At 26.7% G+C, this 25714-nt stretch overlaps 1 protein-coding gene across 1 annotated transcript in view; it reads right to left on the reverse strand.

The window, feature by feature from the left end:
• The window catches only part of LOC142319430 (ribosomal protein S6 kinase alpha-5-like), a 257701-nt gene that overhangs the window by 97168 nt on the left and 134819 nt on the right, over nucleotides 1-25714 (reverse strand). Inside the window, exon 4 of the mRNA XM_075356704.1 lies at nucleotides 5362-5477. Within this exon, the coding sequence (XP_075212819.1) occupies nucleotides 5362-5477 (116 nt within the window). The remainder of the gene's footprint in view (nucleotides 1-5361; nucleotides 5478-25714) is intronic.

Below are 25714 nucleotides of genomic sequence, written 5' to 3' on the forward strand. Positions count from 1 at the left end.
CTAGGTTAAGATGATACGGTCTCAGAAATTTCATTTTATACGATTTTGAGAAAATGATATCCAATTATTTAGAAAGTGGGTCGCGTTAAATTTATTTTAAATAAAGGTTAACGTTCTCTTTCGTTAAATTTTATACTATTATTTTTTACGTAAACTTAAACTTATAAAAGCAGTATATACACAAATAAAAATATGCATTTATTATTTTATACTTTATTTTCTTGATTCATGAACGTTCTTTTCCACCAAGTCTATAACTTTAAATACTACATTAACGTACTATTAAAATACACTTCAATGTATTTATATACATCGATAAGGTTAATGTATTTACAACGAACTTTACGTTATAATTACATAGCTAAAATACAGATGTCACCCCCAAGAAAAGATAAACAATACGCAACGAGATTAAGTAATCAGTTAAGATTATAAGTCAATTTATACAGTTACCGTACTCGCGTTGTTATTCTTTCGTGCGGATATATATAAAGATAAACTCGATAACTGCTATAGGGATGCACACAGCCGGAACCCACTACCTTACCTGTAATCCAACTAGGCTGTGTATATTATCTTCTATGATCGTAAATACAGTAAAATAAATATTTAATTCTGACTATTCTTCAGGTAATCTAATTTCTAAGTACAAAAAATAATTAGAAGAATAAAAATAAATAGCTTAATGTCGCACTCCAAAAAAAAGAAAATTTTATGCAAAAATTGTCAATGGAAAGAATGACCATTAAATACATCACATTTAAATAGTCTGTTAGTAAAAAGACGGAATTTTTTATGAACCGGGTAACTATTCGACCACTAAAATTCCAGCACTAAAATTAATTCCTATACTTAAATTTTTTTTAAAATCTAGTACATTATGAGAACAATTTTGTTTTTTGAAAAGAAACTGAACAATTCGATACATGATGAATGATAGCACTTTTACACTTTCGTAAACCAAATAATCCTTTCTTACAGCGTAACCTGTAAATACACGTATTCATGAGACAAAAAGTAATTTATGTCAAAACTATGAGAAATGTAAGGAACTATTTGTATAAAGCCTAGGTGAAAATGAAGAACACAGAGCGTAACTGCAGGAATGAGGGAGGAAGAGTTAAAGATAAAAAAAATATTAACTGTACAGATGTACCTCATATGTATTAAAAATGTCAAAGCTTTAAAAAAGACTAGTACAGAGAACGAAAAGCAACAAATGAATATACCCTTCTATAATTTAATTATATACCCACTGAACAGAGAAATTTATCAAAGTATAGTCCTTTTATTTTTATAAAATATTATTCAGTAATACTCAGTAACATGGATGATCGAGGACAAGTGAATGAATCTGTCGTTTCCCTGGTATACATTCTTCTGAATTTTTTTATTTTTAACACGTTCTTACTGTACCATATGGTGTAGATGATCAGCATCTTAATAAATTTTAACAATACATAAATATATTTTAAGCAAATAATAGATAGAATTTTACGCATGCACTTTTATATGCTCCAAACATGAACATATTCAAACTAATTTTAATTTAATGAGAAAAACGGCTGTTCTAAGTTGAATTATCGAAGAAGAATGATTAAGCCTAAGAGTTTTGTGTGTGTGTATGTGTGTATCAACTGTTCTACTACCTATGTAACTAGTACAAGTATCGATAAACAATAGTTTAATTTAATACTGAATAAACATCGACATAATACGAGTTAAATATAGGACAACGATGTCATTTAACTAATGATGAAATTAAATTATTCATAAATGTTATATAGAGTATATAGTGACCTACAACGTATTGCAATTAACTCGATTACTTAGTTAATCAATATTACACAATATGAATTATATAGCCTAAATACTAACTTTTCATAAATGCGTCCATGATACGACACGCACGATTTAATAATTAAAATTACTATAAAATGTAACACCTGTTAACAACAGACAAAATCAACGTAACATAATGCCATCCCATCTACTTTTAAAAAATATTAGATTGTTTCGTTTTTATTCTTAAACATTAAATAAAAATTAAATTAATTCAATTTAAGCCGTTTTCTAATTTCAGGAGAATCTGGCTAAGCGATTTTAGTTTAGTTGCATCTGAGATGTAAACCTAAAACCGTTTATTTTATCCGTCTTTCAATCTTCCGTTCCCAAAAATAATTATGGAAAAGGGTTTCCCTTGGAGAAATCAGTGCCTATTCTTGGTTAATTATTATAAACTGATGAACATAATTTTTGTTTCCTAACAAGCGATACATGATTTTAATCTGTTTTTGATGCTGAAAAAGAATATGAACGCAGAATCCTTCTACTACCCACCATTTTTGGAAAAAAGTTAAATTTTAATTAAAATTTTTATTTTACAGCATTTAGTTAGCATTTTAAGCTCCTATATTGTATTTTGTTTGCTCATTTTCTATTGTTTTATCTTTGTTAACATTATTTGTAAGCTATAAATAAACAATACTAGACAAAGAATTAAATCATATCATAGTCACATATCATGACATCATATCTAATACTAAGAGTGAGCCTTCATGAACGAGATTAATCATGTCTGTGTATGTCAAAATATGCAGCTGAAAACAAAGCTGTGTTGTTTGTATTTAGCATTGGCTTGAGGAACGAGTTAATTTTTTTCAGTCTTATTGCCATCTTAAGTTTGCTAACAGTGCAATGTCATAATGCCTCGAAATTGTATAAATGATGTGGATGCCTTTTGTTATATATGTGGTGAGTTTACTGTAAAATCAAATAGAAAAAAACATTACACCTTTAATTAAAAAAACATATCATTTGTATTTTCAGTGTAAAATTGGTGATCACGATAAAACGTGGGCTCCTCATGTAATATCCACTAACTGTCCTGTATATTTAAGAAGATGGCTGAAAGGTACACGGAAAGCTTTGCCATTAGGTGTACCTATGGTTTGGCGTGACCAAAGGACTATGTAACCGATTGTTAATTTTGTTTAACAAGTGTCTGGAATTTCTAAAACAAAACAAACTTTAAAATATTCTTCATTGCAATCTGCAATCAGGCCTGTACGTCACAGTGAAATTATTCCAGTTCCTGAGCCACTTGTGAATGTATGTTTCGAATGCAGCGATGAAGAATCAGGCAGTACTGAAGAAGAAAACAATGATTTAGATTTTGAGTTATCTTCCAATAAGCTACATCTTATATCACAAGGTGAATTAAATGACTTGATTAGGGATTTAAATTTATCAAAAAATCAAGCTGAACTGTTAGGATCAAGACTGCAAGGTTGGAATTTACTTCAAAATAATATAAAAATGTCCGCTTTCAAAGCCGACAAAAAGAACTTTCTCAGAACTTCATTGATGAAAATAATTTGGTTTATTGCACAAATATTGATTAGTTTATGTTACACTTAAAGACAAGTTCATAAACTGAGGACTGGCGCCTTTTCATAGATTCGTCCAAGTATAGTTTAAAAGTGGTTCTACTACACTACGGTAACAAATATCCTTCAATACCAATCTTTTATGGTATTAATTTGAAAGTGATATACGATATGATAGAAGAAGTTTTTGAAAAAAGAAATTATAAAACACATACCTGGAACACAAGCGGTGATTTGAAAGTTATAGCTATTTTGTTAGGCATGCAGTTAGGTTATACTAAATACATGCGTTTTGCGAATGGGACAGCCGAGCTAGAGATAAACATTAAGTTACCAATGAGTGGAAAAAAACAAGGCAACTTAATTCCAAATGGGAAAAATATTATTTATGAGCCCTTACTACCCAAAAAAATATTTTTACCTCTTCACCATATCAAGCTAGGATTAATGAAAAATTTTGTAAACGCAATGAAGAAGGATAGTCCCGGATTTTTGTACATCAGGCAGAAATTTCCGAATGTAAGTGAAGGAAAAATTAAAGAAGGAATATTTGTTGGTCCTCACATAAGAGAGTTGCTCAAAGATGATGTATTTAACTCAATGTTAAATAATATAGAAAGTGCAGCTTGGGCTTCATTTAAAGGCGTTTGCAAAAATCTTATCTGCAAACAAATATTCGACAATTACCACGATATTGTTAATAAACTTTTTACTTCATACAGAGCTATGGGATGTAATATATCTTTGAAAATACATTTCCTCCACTCATATCTGGATTTTTTCCCGGATAACCTTGAAGAGGTAAGTGACGAACACGGTAAATGTTTCCACAGACATTTTAGTGATGGTAAGCCGCTATAAAGGGAAATGGAATACTAACATGCTAGCCAATTAGTGTTGACATTAATTCGAGATGTACCTGTGAGGCTATATATAAAAGAAAAGCATCAGCGAAATCATTCTAACACAGGTATGGCCATGCAAAATTATAAATTTTACAGATTTTAATTACATTTTCCCTTAAATCTTTTGAAGTGTAAGTTATTTAAAACTAAGGGTGATAGAAAAATTGTATTCACAAATCTGTAATGTATGCAAAAAAGCAATTCAATAAATGGTATCACATTTAGAGAAACATTAAAAATTATTTACATTTATGTAAGTAATTAAAGATTGAATATCAGAGAAAATCAATTCCTATTATTATGTAAAACCAATTACTGTTGAATCAAAGGAAAATTGAAATTTCTAATTTTCATAAATCAAAATAAGGACAGTAACAGCTCCAGGTTCTGAAACTATTCCGCTGGAGTTATTTTAATAATAGAATATTAAAAACAATTAACCCTATACTACCAAATCTTTTATTGAATTATTTTCTATTAAACCACTATGCTATTTAAATTTAAATACTGTTGAATATAAGTTTAATTTCAAATGTTACAGAAAACTTATTTAGAAATAAAGTTTTTATTGTGAAAATAAAATAACGATTCTTCCTCTTATTAGGAAAAGAACCTTTGGAATAAAATTTTAACAAAAGCGTATCATTTCAGCTATTGCACACACATTATTAGTATTTAAGAAATCACTAAAAATAAATACAGCAACAAAAAATAAAAAAACACATACAAAGCAGAACAAAAACTATCAACTATATTCTAATAATAAAAAAAAATTAAAAAAATTTTATAACTATAAATTTTACAACCTCGCAATGAGCATTTTATGTTAAAAGAAAAAGTTAAACTTATAATAAAATCTCTACAACTAAACTCTCACTTGGATGGGCTTATGACGAACAAAACATTCACAATTTATAAAACATAATGCATATCTTAGCTTTGTGTACGAAAAAAACTATAATTTTATAATAATCTATCTAATAGTGTTACCAGAAATTAAACTAGCATTTTATTAACAAACAAAAAATATAGGTCTGAAAATAGAAATAATAATATCATAATTTTACCTTATGTAAATGTTCCAACGCTAATATTATTTCACCTATATAAATACGGACTTCATGTTCAGCGAATCTATCCCTCTGATAAAGATGTGTAAATAATTCGCCTCCACTAACATAATCTGTAACAATTAAAATAACAAAACATAAATTATGCATATTTATTAATACGGAATTCATTTATAAATAAGTTATAACAAGAAGGAAGATTTGAATAGATGCCGAACAGGTAAAATTTTAGGCTAAATAAAAATTAATAGATGATTCCAATTATATAATAATTAAAGACTTATAATTATAATTTGTATATTAACCCCATTATTTACTATTAACCCTGAATTTTCTTACAATAAAATCCTTAGTAAATAAGAATTTTTATGACAAATATTAGTTAAGTTTAAGGTAACAGGCAGCCAAACAATTACATTAAATTTAAATTTCGTTAGCTCTTGTAAGTTAACTTATTTTGTGACGCAAACCGAATCTTTTCTTTAAGTGTGCGATGCTTTTTATAAGCAATCCTTATCATTATAGCAAGATTAAAGTAACTAAATCAAATTTGTAACACTGGAATGATTTATAGCACCATAAACATGCAATAATGACATGTAAAAAGTTAATATGTTACAAACTTTATCCATAAATAAGTAAAATATTTAAAATTTCTTAAATTAAATAAAATTATCGATAAATTCATTCATATCATCATGAACTCCTCATTTCCAGTTTATTTATATATTTATTTGAAATTTCAACTTTAACCATTACTTAAAAGAATTACAGGATGAATGTTACGTTTACATGTAATTTGTATAAGTTAAATAGATAAAACGTCTTTATTTCATGAATAAAATATACAAAATGAATGTAAATATTGAATGAAATGCATTCTGCAACACGGAATTAATTTCTTAAAGAATATTATCATATCAAAATTCACTAGAAACTGCGGAGAATATTTAAATATTTATTTAATAGCAATTTAGATGAAATGAAGAACTTATTAGTAATACTTTCTCAAGTCGGTAAATTGTATAATATTAAACGTTATAATTTAACTTCTATAATTTATTTTAACATATTAACTAATTTATAAAATCTATTCTTTAAACTAGGTCAAACAAACAAGCACTGTTCTGTAAAGTTAATAATTTGAAAAGCGCACAGTATTAAATAATATCGTACCTAAAGTTTGTAATATAGTAATATTAATGGTAAAATTGTATGTATAATAAAATGTATAAATAACTTATAAAAATTATAACAATAGACCTAAACCAAAAAACGAAATATATTATTAGCTGATTACATTTAAAGTAAAGAATATAAAATGGATAAATATTAAAACTAAAATAGTTAGAACTGAATGATGATGTACTAAAGAAAAATGTTTAGGAATTATTGACGTCAAATAATTGCAAACAACCAGCGTCATAATCCAATTCACTCTCAAGAATGCAAAACACATAAAATACACAAATACCCTTAATTAATTCATTAATAAAGCATTAAAAAGTAAAGTAAGCTATTTAATAAGTTATAATTACTTAGGATATATTCCGATAAGTGTCAAGAATTACATTTTAGGTTTCTCTTTAGTACTGTCAAAATGGGGTGGAAATTTTTTATATTATATTCATACATATTAAACATAAATTTACCATTTCGACTGATATGATAAAAACAGGTAGAGAGTCAAAATTAACGAAATTAAAAGATAAAACATAGTAACACATCATTATATGAAAATCTAAAGAAAATATTTAACGGATCAGCTTACGTAATGCAATAAAAATTTTAATTCTATAGAAGTTTCAAACAATTACAAAAACAAAAAAAAAAAGAAAGTAAGAAATTTAACATTAAATATAACACATTGTATTACTCCAGTTACCAATGGAGTGGCGACAGTGCATTAGAAAGATATACGATATTCAGAATCCATAATAATTTACCGCAATAAAGATATACATCAATTAGTTACTTAAAAACTTCGGTTCCAATGTTTCTTTAAGTTGCAACACATATTAATAATCAAAACCATAGTCGCACTAGATAAGTTTCTTTTCAATAGTAATAATATTCATTAAATAGACGTTGCCTTTTCTCCTGTTTAGCCTCCGGTAATCACCGTCAGGTATTACTTCAGAGGATGAATGAGGATGACATGTATGAGTTTAAATGAAGTGTCTAGTTTTGTACAGTCTCAGGTCGACCATTTCTGATATGTGTGGTTAATTGAAACCCAACCACCAAAGAACACCGGTATCCACGATCTAGTATTCAAATCCGTATAAAAGTAACTGCCTTAACTAGGATTTGAAGGTTGGAACTCTCAACTTCGAAATCAACTAATTTGCGAAGACGCGTTCACCACTAGACCAATCTGGTGGTTAAATAGACATTGTAATGAAGAATGAAAACTTCGCTTTAATTGTACGACTAGTAACTTAATCACTTTACTAAGTTCGTATACTGAGAGTCAGAAGTATATTCACTGAAATAAGGCAAAAAGAATCACTTAAGTTTATCAAGTAAACCTGTTATGTGATTTATTTATTTATGTAATATAACCAAATAAAACACAATGTTTTAAAAAAATAAAAGATGCCGAACAATTAAGAACAAAAATAAAAGCGAAGCTTGGGTTTCCGAAGCAAAGTTCATTTTAAATTAACATCCCAAGTTTTACGTAATAATCACAGTTTGAAGAACAGTTTTTTTTTTAACTGATATTGGTAATTTGGAACGAATAAAAATTAAATTCTTGAAATCTTTTTTTAACTTATTCTTTGAAGCATAAAACTTTTACTTTAGTAAAAATGATTTATTTGAATCTTTTCATCAATTGCAAATATCAACTGTTTCGTACGTTTTAATGAAACATTTCTGTACGTAAACGTTACAAAAAATGATCTATTTATTGTAATTAAAGTAAAAGAACAAACTATTTACGACAAATATTTATTCGACTACAACAGGAAATTTTTCCTAAATAAATTTTATTAGATTCATCTAGCAGAAATTTAATGAAAATCTAGCTAGTAATTTTCGAAATAACAATAGTCAGATATGAATTACAAAACTGATAATACTGAATTCAGAATAACGTTCTCTTTGTTATCGGTTAAAAAAGAAACCAATATAATAAAGATAAGATATCAACATGATCTAACCATACAAAAAGAAAACTTAAAAGAAACGACGAAGTTAAAATAAGTAGAAGAAAATGTCTCCAAGGGAACATTAATAACTTACATGAACTTCTCTTACAAAGAAGAGAAATAATTAAGAAGTTACTAAATTGGTTGATGAAGGAAAATATACTCTGGAGTAGTAGTTTTATTACATTTCCTGAATAAAATGTAAAATGAGAAGCTAGTTGCAAAAAAAAGAACCTTCTAGTAGGACCTTATATATATATATAAAAGGTCACCCAGTCAACTTCTAAGCATATTTTTTTTAAGTTGAACTCTTAACTACTTCTATCAAAAACAAACTTAGTGATACTTAAATGTAAGTAATAAAAAAACAACTTAAATTAATTTATTAAAAAAAAGCTAGTCTCTTTTTCGCTACATTAGTTCAACTTTGTTAGCATTTTCCCTATTTAACAATTAAAGAAAAACTTAAAATAAAATAATATGTAATTCCTGAATTTTATCTTAAAATATTATTACTTTAATAATAGTCAATAATATATTTATGCCACATATTATATTATTATAATAGTCATTTAATAACAGTTATAATAGTCATAAAATAATATTAAATACAACAGACATTGTAGTACAATAAAAGTAAACTTTATTTCTGGACTAAGAAAGAATAATAATTTTTCTTTTTATGATGAAAAAAATTTAAGTACACTAGCTTAATAACAACATTACGATCAAATCAACAAAATAACTACAGAACAGTAGTCTAAAACTATACATTCAAGTATTACATTAAAAATGTCAAGTTTTCTTTTATTTAAGAAAAAGAAAGAAAATTTTGGCATTAATCCAAACCACTAAAATAGAGGACAAAATCTTTACGCTGAATTCTATTATAACAACTAAAAAAAATATATATTCCAAATATAAAATCTTAACACTTTTAGGTGACAATTTAAATTTGACGTCAGTATAATTTCAGTTCATATCATCCAATAAATATTTCATGTGATCTTATTTTAACTCTAGAATGAACATAATATTGGTATAAGTGTGTGTGTGTGTGCACGTGTAAGTGCACAGTAGTAGTCAAGGGAATTTTATTCAAAGAACAATAAACTCTTGTAGCTAGCGTTTACGATACTCTGAATGTTATCAAGAATGTCTGGAAATAAAATGCTACAAAATCCAAGCTCTAAAACGACATAAAAGAACTACTTGTTTAAAAATCATTAAAATAAAACCACTTTTTATTCTTTCAATATGGTTGATATAAAACACAATATAAAACCGTACTTTTTATTTAAATGATTAACAAAAGAATGTAATAATCTACCACTCAACCGAATGAAAAATTTTACTATCATTATTTTTCGTTAAATTTTCCACAATTTCCTTTTTATAAAGTTTCAAAGTTGAATATCTCAAAAATATTTCTTAACATTTTGATAGAGTTTCAACATTGTATGCTTATTTAATTAGGATTTAAAATACTAAATTCTTTAATAATTTTTGGTAACTGTAAGTAATATTTATAACAAAGTACATATTTTTTTTTAAACTACTGGATAAATTTGTAAAAATTTAAATGTGTTAAAGGGTTCAGACGTATTTTTTCTAATTCTTTATTTCTGATAAAAAGGTTATCTTGGTTTAAAGCAAATGCTGTACAGACAGTACAGAGACTCATATGTGCATAAATTCTTTGTAATTAACCCAATAAATATTATGAATAAATATAATTACTTTTTTTCAAAACATTTCGACTAGAGATGTAGATATCATAAATCACATTTTCGGCAAAGATTTTCACTCGATACAGACTTCACCGAATGATTAATTGATCAGTTGCGTACTCTTTTGCAATCCACTATAACAATTGTTTTTACAATTGGATTGGCTTATTTCTTTAGAAACCATGTAAAGCTCTTTAATTTCTGGAGAAAAATAAATTTTTATTGCAATATTAATTAAAATTGGTCAACGCGAACACATTGATTAGGTCCCATCATCAATAAATATCGATGGGGGATTGTGGTCAGGATAGAATCTCACTTCTTGGAGAACAATTTGTCTCGTGCTGTGCTACTTGGTAATCGCTTTTCTAGTTATCCATTCCTTTCCGTGATCCTAAATCTCCTCTTTCCCATTTTTTTTTATTCTTCAGTCGTACTTCTGATTCTTCAAGGTCCATGCCAGAAAATGTACTCCCAACAAATAAACTATTCCTATAGGATTACCACTAATGGTGGTAATCCTATGGAAGGAATGAATGCAGACCCGCCTTGGAAATTTATTTGCTTTCTGGTGGCTGCACACTAACCTAATGTACAATATACCTGTTGGATCAGCCAACATATCCAAATATCATCCAATAATATAAAGCAAAATCTATAGATAGCGGTAATATTTAATAATTCGTAGAGCATGATTTTCTATACCCTTTTACCTAAGACCTATATCCTCTACATTTCAGAAGGAAAATTAAATACATCGTCAACAATAATATAAATATGAAGTATATCTACATCATTCAGGGATATAATCAATCGGATATAGCATATATACATCCCAGGAGTAATTTTTCAACAATTTTTGTGCGTTGTCGAGACGTCAATCTAGCTATTATTTTTTACATCTTTTCTCACAGTTCATCCATAGAAATAACAAAATGTCCTATATTACATGAAGGCAAAAGTTGTCAGCTAGTAAAATTCAGCCGAGTGGTTTATGAAATATTATAATTATAATACCATAAAAGATAATTGTAAAATAAAATATTATCAGACCAATATTCAAACTACATAATTCACTACACTGATTTTTAACAACTATAAGGGCAAAATTCTAGTGATTTAAATTATCTGAAATATTGCCAACAAGTTTTATCCTAGCACCAATCATTATAATGTTCAAAATTTTATTAATAACAAACATAGACGGTAGTCTATATTTTTTATCTAAAAATATTAATTAATGAATAACATGTTTCAACAATAAATATATAATAAATTATTTTCATTACATTTAGTATATTTTCTATAAATATTAAACAATTAAGAATTTTTAATATATTAAATAATTAACTGGTAATATACCAAAATTTCATCTAATTCGGTAATTAAGAATAGAAAATTCAGACTGGAAATGATATAAATAATGATTTAAAAATTTTTAGAATACGAAAAACAAAACGAAAAAACCAATACTCAAAATCTATACTGTAGTCAATAGCTTTAAATATTCAAATAAAAAAATAGCAATAAATTTCATAAAAAGATAACTTACTTATGTAAGTTAGATTGGAAGCATACATTAAATTCGCTGCGCATCTGTTGAAGTTAATTGCGAAACCAAAAATACTTACTTTAAATAAAAATAAAATTAATAAATAATATAGTTTGATATCACAATTCTAAGATAAAAAATCTCCAGAATTCAGCCGGGAATTCCTATGCTTTATTTTTATACATATTAAGATAATCAATTATTCTAAATCAGAAGTATCTTTATTTTATTACTTTTCTCTTACAATACTACCAGTGTTTAACTGATAAATTGTGAACAAAATTAATTTTGTTCTTTATACAAAAGGATTTTTATTGTTAAAAGAAAAAGACTATAAATTTGTTTTTATAAAACAAAACCAAGGCCAATCAATATTCTCTAAAGAAATTAAAATAAATTCTAAAATAATGTTATTATAAATATTCGTTATTTTATGACAAAAACCATAGCTTTCGTATAATTAAAAATTAAAAACTTTGATTATTCTGCAACCTTTTATTTAGATGTTACAGTCAAAAAAAAAAAAAAATAAAAAAAAAAAATAATTTAACTCTTGTCACATCTAAACAGCTCATCTTTGAATCTTTATTACAGCTCTTCATTTAGTCCAGTCCAGATAAAGCTGACAGAATGCAGTTAATTTAAGGCCAACTACCAAAGTAACCGTAAATTAAAATTAAACACTAGTTAATAAAGTTACCATTATCTTCAACTGTACTTAAACGTAAATTCTCAGTTCAATTTGCACCAGTGAATGAGCTCTGGATATTAATTATTATCAGTCTGACCTATTTTACGGTAAATCATTAAAAATTTACTCTAAAACCATATAAACCAAATAAGTAAACCATATTTAAGTATGGAGTCTCCAGAATATCTAGAAGTGTCCGTAGTTATTTAAGATTTATATGTATTGTTTATTAGATATTTACTTATACAAAATTTTGTAACTAGTATAAAAAGTGACAATTCAATGTAACTCTGGTATACCTAAATTCCATATTAAAATGAATAGTTTATTAGAATCCAATAACAAAAAGTAATTAGGAAAAGAAACTAAGTTAAATAAATGTACCAATAATTTGGGTAACCAAAGAAAATATTTCAATCTATACTATTTTTTTTTACTTTGTTTAAAAACTTATTAAAAAAAACTGCAAGTTGTTTTTATGGATGCAAAAAACACGATTTCTACTGTCTTTTTTTAATTGTAATCTGCAATTTCAATAAAAAAACAAATTCAAGTTTCATCGTTTACTTAAGGGGTATATATCTTTTAAAAAAGAGGTATTTATCAAAAAGAGTGATTCACACGATATTAAACATTTTTATGATAGCAGTGATTAAGCTAATTATTTATAAATTTGGAAAGGTAAAAGAGAAATTACTTCTAAAATAAATTAATCTAGACGCTCAATCGGCTACTTAGTAAGTTGTAACAAAATAGTTTCCTCACGTTTTATTTAAAAACAGTACAACGTAATGAATTAAAATATTACAGATTACTTACAAACAGACATTATTAACCTATTTAAGAAAATTTTATCGCTTTGTTTTGGTGGAAATTTGTTCAGATTACTTGCTTTCTATATAACGTGAAAAACAAACATATGAATCTACATCAATATTATAAAATTTTATTTTCTAATTTCTTGATAAATATGAGTTTAATTTTTTGAATAACTATAATTATGAATTTCTACTGAAGAATATTTATTAATGAGAAAAAATCAATCTTTCTATAATACAACTAGGTGTCGACATCAAATGTTTTAAAATATTCATATTTACCGAAATAAAATATGAAACAATTAAAAAATCATTAAAATATTTTTAATGACATACTAACTACATCCATTTAAAATAAAATTATTGAAATTCATATTCACTAAAATAGATTATCAATGAAACAATTATCATTTATTTAAATTAATGTAGAAAAGAACAGGGTTTAAGTAAATATATAAACGCAATTTTTTTTCTAAGAATGACAGTTCTAACAGATGTTTTCTTTCGCTAGTCAACTATATTAAAATAATTAAAACGTGAATTAAAGTATTTTGGTTAAAGCAAATGAAATACTGTAAAATAAATACAACGATCATTTTAACAAATTCTTTTAGATTTTAACAAATTAAAACTCATTTTAACAAAGATTTTTAAAACTCATCAAATGAAATGAGGACGACAGCTGTCCTATAACGTTAAATCAGAAACTGATCGAAAAGATTTAGATAATTGGTTAAATAATATGAATAACTAGGAGGTCAAGACTGGAAAGCAAACAAGTAATTTGCAAGGACGAACGTTAAGTATATTGCTCAATTATTGTATACTGTCTACGCCCTACCACCGCTGCGGTAGCAGATTGTAATAATTATAGAGTATTATGAATTGAATTAGTATTAAGTTAAATATAGAAGTGGTAGAAATGCCAGGAATAAACCGGAAGAAAAAGTGATTCTACGGAGCGTCAGCCATTTCCCCACCATCCTTTTTTATTTTCTCTCGCATTTAGTTTCTTTGCGCTTTCAGCGTCACCACCATTGTACTCCATCCACTGTGTATACTACGATTATAAAACTGGTCAACTGAATTTAGCTATTTTTATACTACTTGTCCTACTTAACAAAGATCTTATAGAAAACGAGCGTATCAACATTCCTAGAATATTATAATATAAATAAGTAAATACTTTCCCTCAGAAGATCAAATTAAATTATGTAAAATCAGAGCAAAAATAAAAATGTATGATTATTACATTATTTACACAACATATTCAACCTCGAATCAACAATTTTGAGCCTAAGATGGAAAATTGTTTAAAGATTTTTTTGATATTGCTAACATATAGGGCAGAAATAATACTTCTGTCGTAATTCATATATATATAAAACATCGGGAAGAAAGATTTTTCATGCTGACAAGAGAACAAAAAACAGGGGAACCGGCAATTATATTTAAAATATAATTTTTAGAGAATAACAAGTGTTTCATGCTTAGATTAAGGACTTAAGAAGTAACGTGATTTCTCGTTGTCTTTCGTCACTTTCACCTAGACGGATACAGCTACTGTTATATGATCGACATCAACGAAATTCAAGTGATTTACAGTCCTATACCTATTCTGTTTACCGCAGGACCTGAATCTAAATTGAACGTATCACTATCAGAATAAGAACTTTGTGAGAGTATCTTTACATGACGTCACAGTCATAAAAAATATTGGGTCACGTAGGCAACGTAACAGACTGATGTAACCCTTTTTATTGTAATACAACAAATTATAAACACAATTTCTAGTCAATAAACGACAAGCAAATTACAATCTATATATTTTTTGGAAGTTGTAATTCATTATTTAAGATTAAATTAAAAATAATAATTACTCACGAAGTCAAAATAATAAAGTAAAAATACTCTGCAACTTCTATTTTTAAGAATAATGTGTTTTTTATTCCAAAGAAAAAAGAAAATGAGGTGATTAAGGGCATTTAATCCTTCTTTCTTAGCAGATAATTTTTTATTAAATGTAAACAAATTACAAGCAGCCACTAATTCCATTATTTTTTTAAAATATGTTATAATTGTCATGACGTGTAAAAAAAAAGGTTTACCTGGTGTAAATTAAAAAGCAATGGTAATCCTTTACTGAATTTTTAATTTCTAAACATTCATCAGTGAATTTTATTCGTTAAATTTACTCTTAATAGAATAATTATTTGAGTATCAAAATCAAAGAGATACCATAAATTTAATTATCCAATAAATGTCCCATTCCATTATTAAAATAATGTAAACCAGATTAAACTGTAAAAAAAATATATATATATTCTATAACTGGATATGTATTTATAATGAATTTTACTTTCAGAACTAACTGCATTTTGTTGCTCGATAGCGGTAAGAACTAGAACTCTCCAGCTACATTAAAGCTTAGTTTCATGTAGTCATAAAGAAATCAATGAGCTAGTAAGTTATGGGAAAAAACTGAAGCAACTTTAAGCTTTTAGCAAGCATGTTTTAACAGTGTTCATATACTAAATACATACAAAAAAGGAAATCCATAACCATTAATCTTAGTTCAACAATAAAAAAAAAAACTACACCGATTATGTTTCTTAATAAAAATTGACATTTCATAACTTCATTTGTCTATTTAAAAACTAGAAGAAAAAGTATATATATTTTCATTAAATAGGAGAGAGAGAGAGAGAGAGAGAGAGGATTGAAGAGCTAAATAGATATCTTTTGGGGTTGTTAAAAAAAGTCGTAGTAATAGTAATTAAAATAGTATTAAAAAAAATATTTTTTAAATTATCAAAATTGGTCAACAAATATTCTTAAAAGAACTAGGTCTACACACGTCTATGATATCTTGTCTACAGTATTATAAAGAATTCCTCAGAAAGTTCCGGATCGCTGAACTATCTTTTTATTTATTCACATTAAAAACAAATTCCACTTTGCAATTCAAAATTAAAAGGATTACATATAAATAATGGACGTGGCTAAGATATAAATGACATAACCATAAACGTACGACTTACGACCATAAATTCTTATCAAGATTAAAACTGTACAATAAAAACAAAGAACGTAATTTTCTGCCACAATTAAAAAAAACAGTCTTCAAATAATCTCATAAAATTTAATTCCTGGAAATAATTAATTTTAACACTCCCCTCTCTTTGTTTAATTAAATGTTTGTAATTACTCGCGAGTCTGAAAAAGCGTAATTATTTGCATGTATTTTACATACAAAACTGCAAAGATGATAAGTAAATTAGAAAGAAAATCTATTTATTAAGAGAAAAAGAAGAAAACTGTATTAAAAAGTAAAGAAAAAAGGGTTTAAAAAGAATGAAAATTAATAAAAAATAAATAAAAAGAAGAACGTAGAAATGGTTATGAGCGGAGATTTTAATAGGGCACAAAGCGTGAGCCAAGGGGCCACAATTTGTCCCAGTTCTTTCTAATTCGCCTTCAGGATACAATTTTCAATACTACCCACTTTTCCCTTGTCGTTATACAAAATAAAAAAGGAGTAAAATAAGTATTAAACTATTCCTTATAATCCCATAAAAACACTGCGGATACTTTTAAACTATTAATTTAATAAACTGATTTTCAAGTCTGAATAAACCGATCTCATAATCATTGAAAAATACAACATTTGGCAATGTTTCACAAAATAAAGTCTTTAACTTAAAACAAAAAATTCCTCAAACTAAAACAAAATAGATTTTTTAATCACCTTACATGAAACATGAAATTATATACATTTACAAAACAAAAACTAGTTCACTTAAAACGAATTAATTTTTCTTCACTGTTGTAATTAAATATACGATATTTAATAGGAAATAGAGATTTTTCTACGGTTGACATCGTACTGCACTCCTTAAAATTTTATATTTAATAAACAGTAAATGGTTTTTCTTCTTAAGAATTATATAAAAACTGAAACCAATAGCGGCAAGTAGAAAATTGTAGTACATTTAGGGACTAAATAGCTTAGAAAGAAACATAATAAACTCTATAGAAAAGTAGGCTAGTTCTCGTGTGTGTGTGTATATATATATATACACACACACACAACATATATATATATATATATATATATATGTTGTGTGTGTGTGCGCGCGCGCGTGGGCGCTCCATCACGCAAAAAAAATCATTTTTTTGTAAAAATTTAACAGGTAGAGCTATGAAAATCACTGCAAATTACAATAAGTGACAAAGTTCAAAGTATTTATTTGTAAACAATTAATTTTCATTTTATCATTACTGATAATTTTAATAAAAAAACGTAACTTTAACACACCGGGTTGATCTAGCGGTAAAACTCGTCATAGTAAATCTGCTGAAAATAAAATAATTCGAGGGTTCTTAGGTTTAAATGCTAGTTAAAGGTAATTGGTTTCATTCGTATTTGAATATTAAATCGTGAACACCAGCCGTTCTTTGATGGTTGGGGTTCAATTAACTACACGTCTCGGAAATGGACGTCCTGAGTCTGTTCCAGACTACACGTTTACAGTTATACTCCAGTCGGTAATTACTAATTGTTGATGCGACTAATAAATAAGAAGATATTTCTAACAAAATTTAATATCTTTCTTCAAAATATATTAATATTGTTTATTTATTATTTTCAATATGCATAAAATTGTTATATGTTACAAAAGTAGATTTTCTAACGCACTAAATAATCTATGTGTGTTTCTACACCAACAACGTAACCAATCCCTTTTTTCTTCCTTCCCTTCTCCATACAATTTTGGATCGGGGTTTGGATCAATGACCTCAATATCCTACTATATTTTTATCACCCTTATTCATTCATTTCCTTTCGTAATTCTTTTTACATACCCTTCTACTGTTTCTTCATTTTGTCATCTGTCACTTCCTTAGTCTATCCCTTGATCTTTTTTTTATTCTAACTTATTGTCTTTATTTTTCCAATCTTCAGTTTTAGTAAATAAAAAATTCTGTAAGGTAGCATGTTAAGTCTAATTACAATTTCATTCGGTTTTTAAATATCTTCTTTTAATAATTTTATTAAATGTTTATTTTGTTTTTATGAGTCATTATCTCCATACTGGTAAAAACTGGCCAACTGGTAAAAAAAAATGGCCTAGTAATATATTCTTTAATTTTTAACATACGCTCTGTTTTTTCTTTCAACAGATTATTTGTTTTAAATCTAAAAATTTTCGTAAGCAAAGTCTTTTATATTTTACAAAATTTATTTAAATAAAAAATAAATATATATATATATATATATATATATATATATATATATATATATATATGTTACCCACACTTCTTTTGAATTTTTTGTCCTGAAGCCTTTATAGAATTTTTTATCCGTTCTTTTTGAAAAGTTAAAATTTTTGTATTTCTTGAAATTTATTTTCATACAAAATGATTTATTCATTGACAAAATCAACCAAAATTAAACTTACCGAAAGAGATTAAATTAAATAAATCACGTTTACCTATAGATACTACTACAACCAGTACTAGTACTAGTATAATCAGCCATACTAGGCGTTGAGATATTGCGCTGCAGTTTAGAATTGGTTTAATTTTTCTTTTTAATGGCAAAGAAATGTAAATAAAATACGTAGATGTGTATAAGAAATGAAATTGTCCTTATTCTGTGTACAAAAATATCTAGCTTGGTGACTGTGATTCGTTTTTACCATATGGTTGGCAAATGGTTATTATGTTAGTCGCTCATATGTATTATGAAATCTTTGTTCGAAGCTACATCCTGTTTCGCCAATCTAAAATTTGGTTCACAATCAGTACGATGAGTTTCGTTTACACTCGGAGCATTGTGTTTATTCAGTTTTTTTCGTAAAAATTGTACATATAAAGAGAAAGATATTAATTATTGAATTATCTATTTGTTACACTTTTCGAAGTCGAATCGTAAAAAAAATTCATTTAAAAACATTACGAAAATAGAATACTTTAATAAACATATATATGTAATGAGATTTTTTTATTAAATTAGGAGAATAAATTATTTTACAACAGAATATGTTCAACAAATGAAATGGTAAGTACTCAAATGATATCATCGTCACCATACTATAAAAATTAATATAAAGATAAATAAGTAATAAATCGTAAAAAAATTATTAAAGGTGATAAAAGTCAAATAAAGTAGTAGTAAAAATATAGATTAATATCTTCAAGTCAGTTATTATAGAAAAGACTTATAACGATTTATAGCTTTATGTTAAATCTATAGGGTTGTAATAAATTATTATAACCGATGTAAAATAAATAATGTAACTGATTTCAAAAAAGAAACCTGTGAACAAATAACAGTAATAAAAAAATTAAGACCGATAAACTAGATGAATGACGAACGAAGCAACTTCACAATAGGTTGGATGTATGAATGACATAATTAAATGCGATATATTTTATTGACTGACGTACAAACTTGTTTTGAGACAGAGAAGTTTACTTTATCCATTGAGGGCCGGGTCCTCAGCCAACAAAACTAACGTGTACTGAAAGTTCCATCTAACCCGTGAATCTTTTGCCATTGGAACGATTTGCGAGTTCATTTGTGCATATCATCAGAGGATGTCAGATTTTAGTCCCGAAGTTACACCTCCATTGTACGTTCGATTCTCCACCAAAGGTTTTCTAAACCTTTCTCTGGATCGGAATCTTCTTGATTTATTCGTCCATTATTATCAGAAAACTGGCTATTTCTGATATTAAAAATGGTCGGTCATTGTATGATTTTAATGATCGAATGGTTTTAATAACCTATCAGCTTGTGATATAAAATCGGTTGGATATTACACTCACCGACAAGAGAAGAGGAACTATGTAACTAATCTTACAACTTCGTTGGTTTTAAACATCTAGAGATGTATACTGAAAAAATAAAATTCAGGAAGCTCATAGATCGAGTCAAGAACGTTTAAGCAGTGTGTGCCAATACCATGGACGCTACTAGTGAAATACTATATTCTCTGCACGGATCAATAAGACCTTCAGTGTAACATCAAGCCTTCGTATGCAAAAAGCAGTGCTTTTAGGTACGTGTTGAATTGTGCGAAGGTAGAGTACATGCAGTTCTTTAAAAAAAAACCCTGAGAAAGCCTTGGTGCAATAAGCGATAAAAAGGTGGTTGTTTTGACTCCAAGATCGGCACGTAAATGGTTTCTGTTTGATTTTCAGATACGTAAGAAAGCTGAAACGTACACAGGCTTAGGACTTAATCTTAAAAGGGCAGGTAAGATTTTACACTAAAGAAAAATCATGACGCTAAAATAATAATAATAAATATAGACTCATAAATATACAACAAGTAACGAAAAAAATGTTTTCCTTCATCAATATATTGCATTAAAGAATTAATTAAAAAATATAACTAAAGTTTAATGAAATATTAAAACCCATCCCGTAACTATTACATAATTAATAAATTAAGGAACATCTTTGCATATTTGTTTAAAATAATAAAACTACATTTTTACCAAATGAATATAATTTTGTTTTTTAACCCGACTAGTCCAACGACTTCAAACTGTTAAAACTAAATAATTTTATTTAAAATTTACTACTTTTGATAACCAAATGAACGAATTTTCCACAAAACTTCTTAAATCAGTGATAAAATAAAAAGATATTTCAACGTTTACTTTGCATTTTCTTTTCTTAAATAAATGAAGAAAATATAAAACAAGTTCACTACAAAATAGAATCGTTAAAATACTTTTGATAACAAAGTTTATATTAATCCAACTACAGAAGAAAATGTTTAAATACACTGAAAAAATATCTGTTGTTATTAGTATGGTAAACATACAAATAACGACAAACATACAATGAAAAGAAAAATATAGAATACAATAAAATTCAAAAGCATCAAGTATAATAACCGCCTTTGTGTAAATCCACTGTACTGCGAGTAGATACGCTTTGCAACCTGTATTATACAGACGAAAGCTATTTTCAGTTCATAATGTAGCTCATAATTTGTGAACGAAGTTCTATTGTAATTTTACAATTAAAACCTAATTGTAACAAAAAATGATTTACAATTCTTTGCATGCTTGATATGTGTAACAGGAATCATTTCATTACTTATCAATAATTAACAAATTAAGTTTGATTTTTAAAATTTATTTTTTTAACTTTTATTCGCATTTGAATACTAGATTATGGATACCGTTCTTTGGAGGTTGGGTTTCAATTAACTACACATCTCAGGAATGGTAGGCCTTCTTTCTTTTTCCTGTTTAGCCTCCGATAATTACCGTTCAGATAATACTCTGAGGATGATATGTATGAGTGTAAATGAAGTGTAGTCTTGTACAGTCTCAGTTCGACCATTCCTGAGATGTGTGGTTAACTGAAACCCAACCACCAAAGAACACCGGTATCCACGATCTAGTGTTCAAATTCGTGTAAAAATAACTGACTTTACTAGGACTTGAAAACTGGAACTCTCGACTTATAATTCAGCTGATTTGGGACGACACGTTCAACACTAGAGCAAACCGGTGGGTTAAAGGAATGGTAGACCTGAGTTTGTTCAAGTCTACAAATTTATCCTTACCCGGTACAATTATATTACATTGATAAGTCTAATGATTCTAATCGCTGATGCGACTATAAATTTAAAAAAATGATTAAATAACCCTAAATTTTGTCAATTTTTTTGTTGAAAAAGATTAATAGGTATTCAGTAATATCACACTCTCATATCCATTCATACAACTTATAATACATAATCTACAATTGAACAAAGAATTAAAATTACACATCATCAGAACTGCTGACTACTAATGAAAAGTTTTTTTCTAGTTTATTAATATCTAAAACGTATCTGATACAACAGCAATAATCGTTTTCCTACGCTTGTAGTATACTGCTTGAATCTCATTTCTGCGAATTTTAATGGTTTTACAGATTTCTAGCGATTTTTTATTTCGCGAATTTTATTTACGATGTAAAATATAAAAATAAATATTTTAATATAAAATACATTATATTAAAATTAGAAACTTTTTACTTTCATAAATATATATACCTTGCATATATTCAACATAAAAGTAAAATCACGAATTCAATTAAAACTTAATTTAAAATTATTTGCAAAATCTTTTCATTATTACCTTATTATATAACTTTCAATATAAATCTTAATTCAATTTTGTTTCACTTCATAATTAATTTACCAGCTCTAAATATTTTCATGAGTTGCAATTTTTTATTTTCAAATAAAGACTGAAATAGATTTTTCAACTTATTACTCGTACTCTTAATTTATGTCCTACCTTATAACACTATTATATAAATAAGTAGATTTATTTTAATGTTTTTAACATCAAATATATATTCGTAAATATTTTAAGATTCAATCCAATCAAAATCTACTTTTTAAGTTGTACAAAAAACAAAACACAATAAATTGAAACCAAGCCATGTTTAAAGTCCTTGACATTTAAAGGTAAAAAAAGGCTGTTCATCACTCCACACATTTAAATCTACTGCAGGATGAGGTTCAAAGAAGAATTAAAAATAACGTTTCAATGGAGGTCAGAAAAAATAAGATTTCATAGTAGAAATAAATCGTGCTATAATTACATAATTGCACATGTACATGTATATTATAGGATAAAATGTAATATTGGAAGAATACAATAAATCGAAACACTTGTACACGTAAAACCACGTCATATTTAAAATAAAAATTCTTTAAGGACTTCCATAACATCCAATACATTCAATCGCAATTCTTTAAGTTAATAAGTTCAAGAAAATGGGCGTACACCAAATATTCATTTTTTAAATTTATTCAATAAAATGTGGGATTATACAAAATGATAATTTTCCATAAACAGTTTTTAACATATATAATAACATTCAGTGATTCTTATTTATTAATTTTCAGCCTTATCTCAGAATACCGATTCATTTATTTAAACACTAAATTAGTTATGTTTTAAGTAATAGGTATACGCTAAAAATACATAATTAGAAAAATCTGCATTAAAATTTAAAACGTTTATACATTTCCGGGTTAAATTTTTAATATTTTTTCAGATGATAAATAAAGGGCATGGGATGAAATCAAGATTAATGTTCAAAAATCGGTAATTTATAATTCACTACCAAGTTTCACTGATTACAGAATCTTGCTGTATTAATTACAATGAAGATAATATATTTTCCAGATTTTTAGGGAAACTTACAGCTAATTCAGAAAATATGTAATTTACATAACTCCAGGTCTGAAAAACTGGGAATTGAAAATAGCTACACAAACATGATATATTCGTAATTTGTTTTATCCTTTAATATAAATTACAAAACTTTTCTTTTTCAAAAATTAAGGGTAGCAAAAATTTTATTTCCGTTTGTTTATCTGCTATTGCAATAACATTAACGGTGATAGATGACCTGCAAAGAGTCATCCCGAAATAGACACTGCCGTCTTTAAAAACACCCATTTTATTACGAGTACAGAAGATAAAAGCGAGATAACAGTCAGTTTCGTCTTCTTTATTGAACCGAATGTGTTATAACAATTTAATAAAACACACCACCAAAATACAGACTTCACTTTACCCTAAAATTGAAACCTTCAAGTAACCGATTAGAGAAAGAAAATTATTAATCTCAGAGAATGCAAGTTGAATTGATCACATTGTTAAAATAATATCATTTTAAAATTAATATAAACATCATAGTAACTTAGATTAAGCAGTTATGTAATTAGGGTTATGCAACTAAAACATGTTACGACGTTAACATATTACGTTGAGATAAATATAACAACGTATGAGCAAAACTGAATAAAACTACTTTATTATAATTAGTAAATATATTACTTATTTATTCTTAAATATTTTATAGCTATTTATTTTGTTATTTATGTGAGTAGATACAATGGGTTTTCGCTTTTAAAAGTTATAAAATTTTGTTATAATGACTTCTAAAGCTGCAATTTGAATTTAATGAAGCTCAAAATGTAGTAAAATTAAATAAATGAAATCCATCGAAAACCAATTCGACTGTACATTATAAATATTTGTTTAATCGTATTTTTAGATAGAAAATAATACGCTTTTCAATTAACTAAAAAACAATTCTATTTTTTTTTTAATTTGTTAAAGGCCTTGCTGAAAAAATGATCCAAATATTAATTTATGAAACGGATACAGCTGGAGAAATTAATAATTTTATTTATATATATATAATTAATACACAACAAAAAAATTATACGTTAATGTAAAAATTAAACATAATATAATAAGTTATCTGATACAGTAAGTAAAAAAAGGCGACAAATGAACTACTATTGTATTCTATAGAAAATAAAACCTCTAAAATATTGTGTAACAGTCAATTAAGGGCAAATATAAAATAGGCTAACAATGAATTGTACACATTAAAGACAGTAATATGTCTTGTTTAGATAAATTAATCTAAAATGATTAGATAACAATTAATAATGCATAATAATTGATAAGCATTAATTCGTCACACTTCCAAATGAGAAGGGAAGAGATAACGGGGTCCTCGTAGCGGGTTCAACAATTTAAGTCACGATAAACAACACCATTCAATACATTGTAATTGTAGTGTTGTATGCTTTCACCGCTACTTTCAATTCAATTCAATTAATAAAAATTGTTAGGTAATATATAAATTGTGATATTCCGTTCCGTACCTTCGTGACAACTGAAAAGCTACTTTCCGGAATAGACAGCGACCTAGTTATTTAAAGACGATGGTTTTGATATAAACACTGTAATCGATACAACAGATATATATTTTACAATCGTTTTTCCCCCGATAAATGTTATAATGGAAAAAATATTAGTATAAAAAGTAATTAAACATTGGAAAATTAAAACAAGTTTATTTGTAATTGGCACAATAAATCGTTATTTACATTAATTATTTAATACTGAAAAAGTGTGCTTAAAAATATTAAAACACAAAATTGTAGAAAATATTTAACTACTATTAAGTATAAAGAAATTAAATGTAATAAACTACATGACACACATAATTTACGATTTTCACGTTTTTTATGTCATAAAATAATTGATCCCATGATTATTCAAACACACACACATAAATGTAAAATAATCACCTTCAATATTTCAAATAAATCTGAATAGTACTTTTTTTATTTTTTTTTATTTTGTTACTTTTAATTATAAAATATTAGCTAAATTTATCTATTCTAGACGTTACATTTCCTACGCTTTCTTCTTAATTAACCGTGATTATTAAAAAAAAAAATCAACAAAAAACTAGTTTTTTCATTAAGTATTTGTCTATGACATCTTCTAGTTTTAAAGTCTGTATGATTTATATTATATTTTAGATCCTTTGCGCTGATTCAATCATTA

This window comes from Lycorma delicatula, chromosome 2 (assembly GCF_047948215.1).
Source record: "Lycorma delicatula isolate Av1 chromosome 2, ASM4794821v1, whole genome shotgun sequence".
Classification (NCBI taxonomy): domain Eukaryota; kingdom Metazoa; phylum Arthropoda; class Insecta; order Hemiptera; family Fulgoridae; genus Lycorma; species Lycorma delicatula.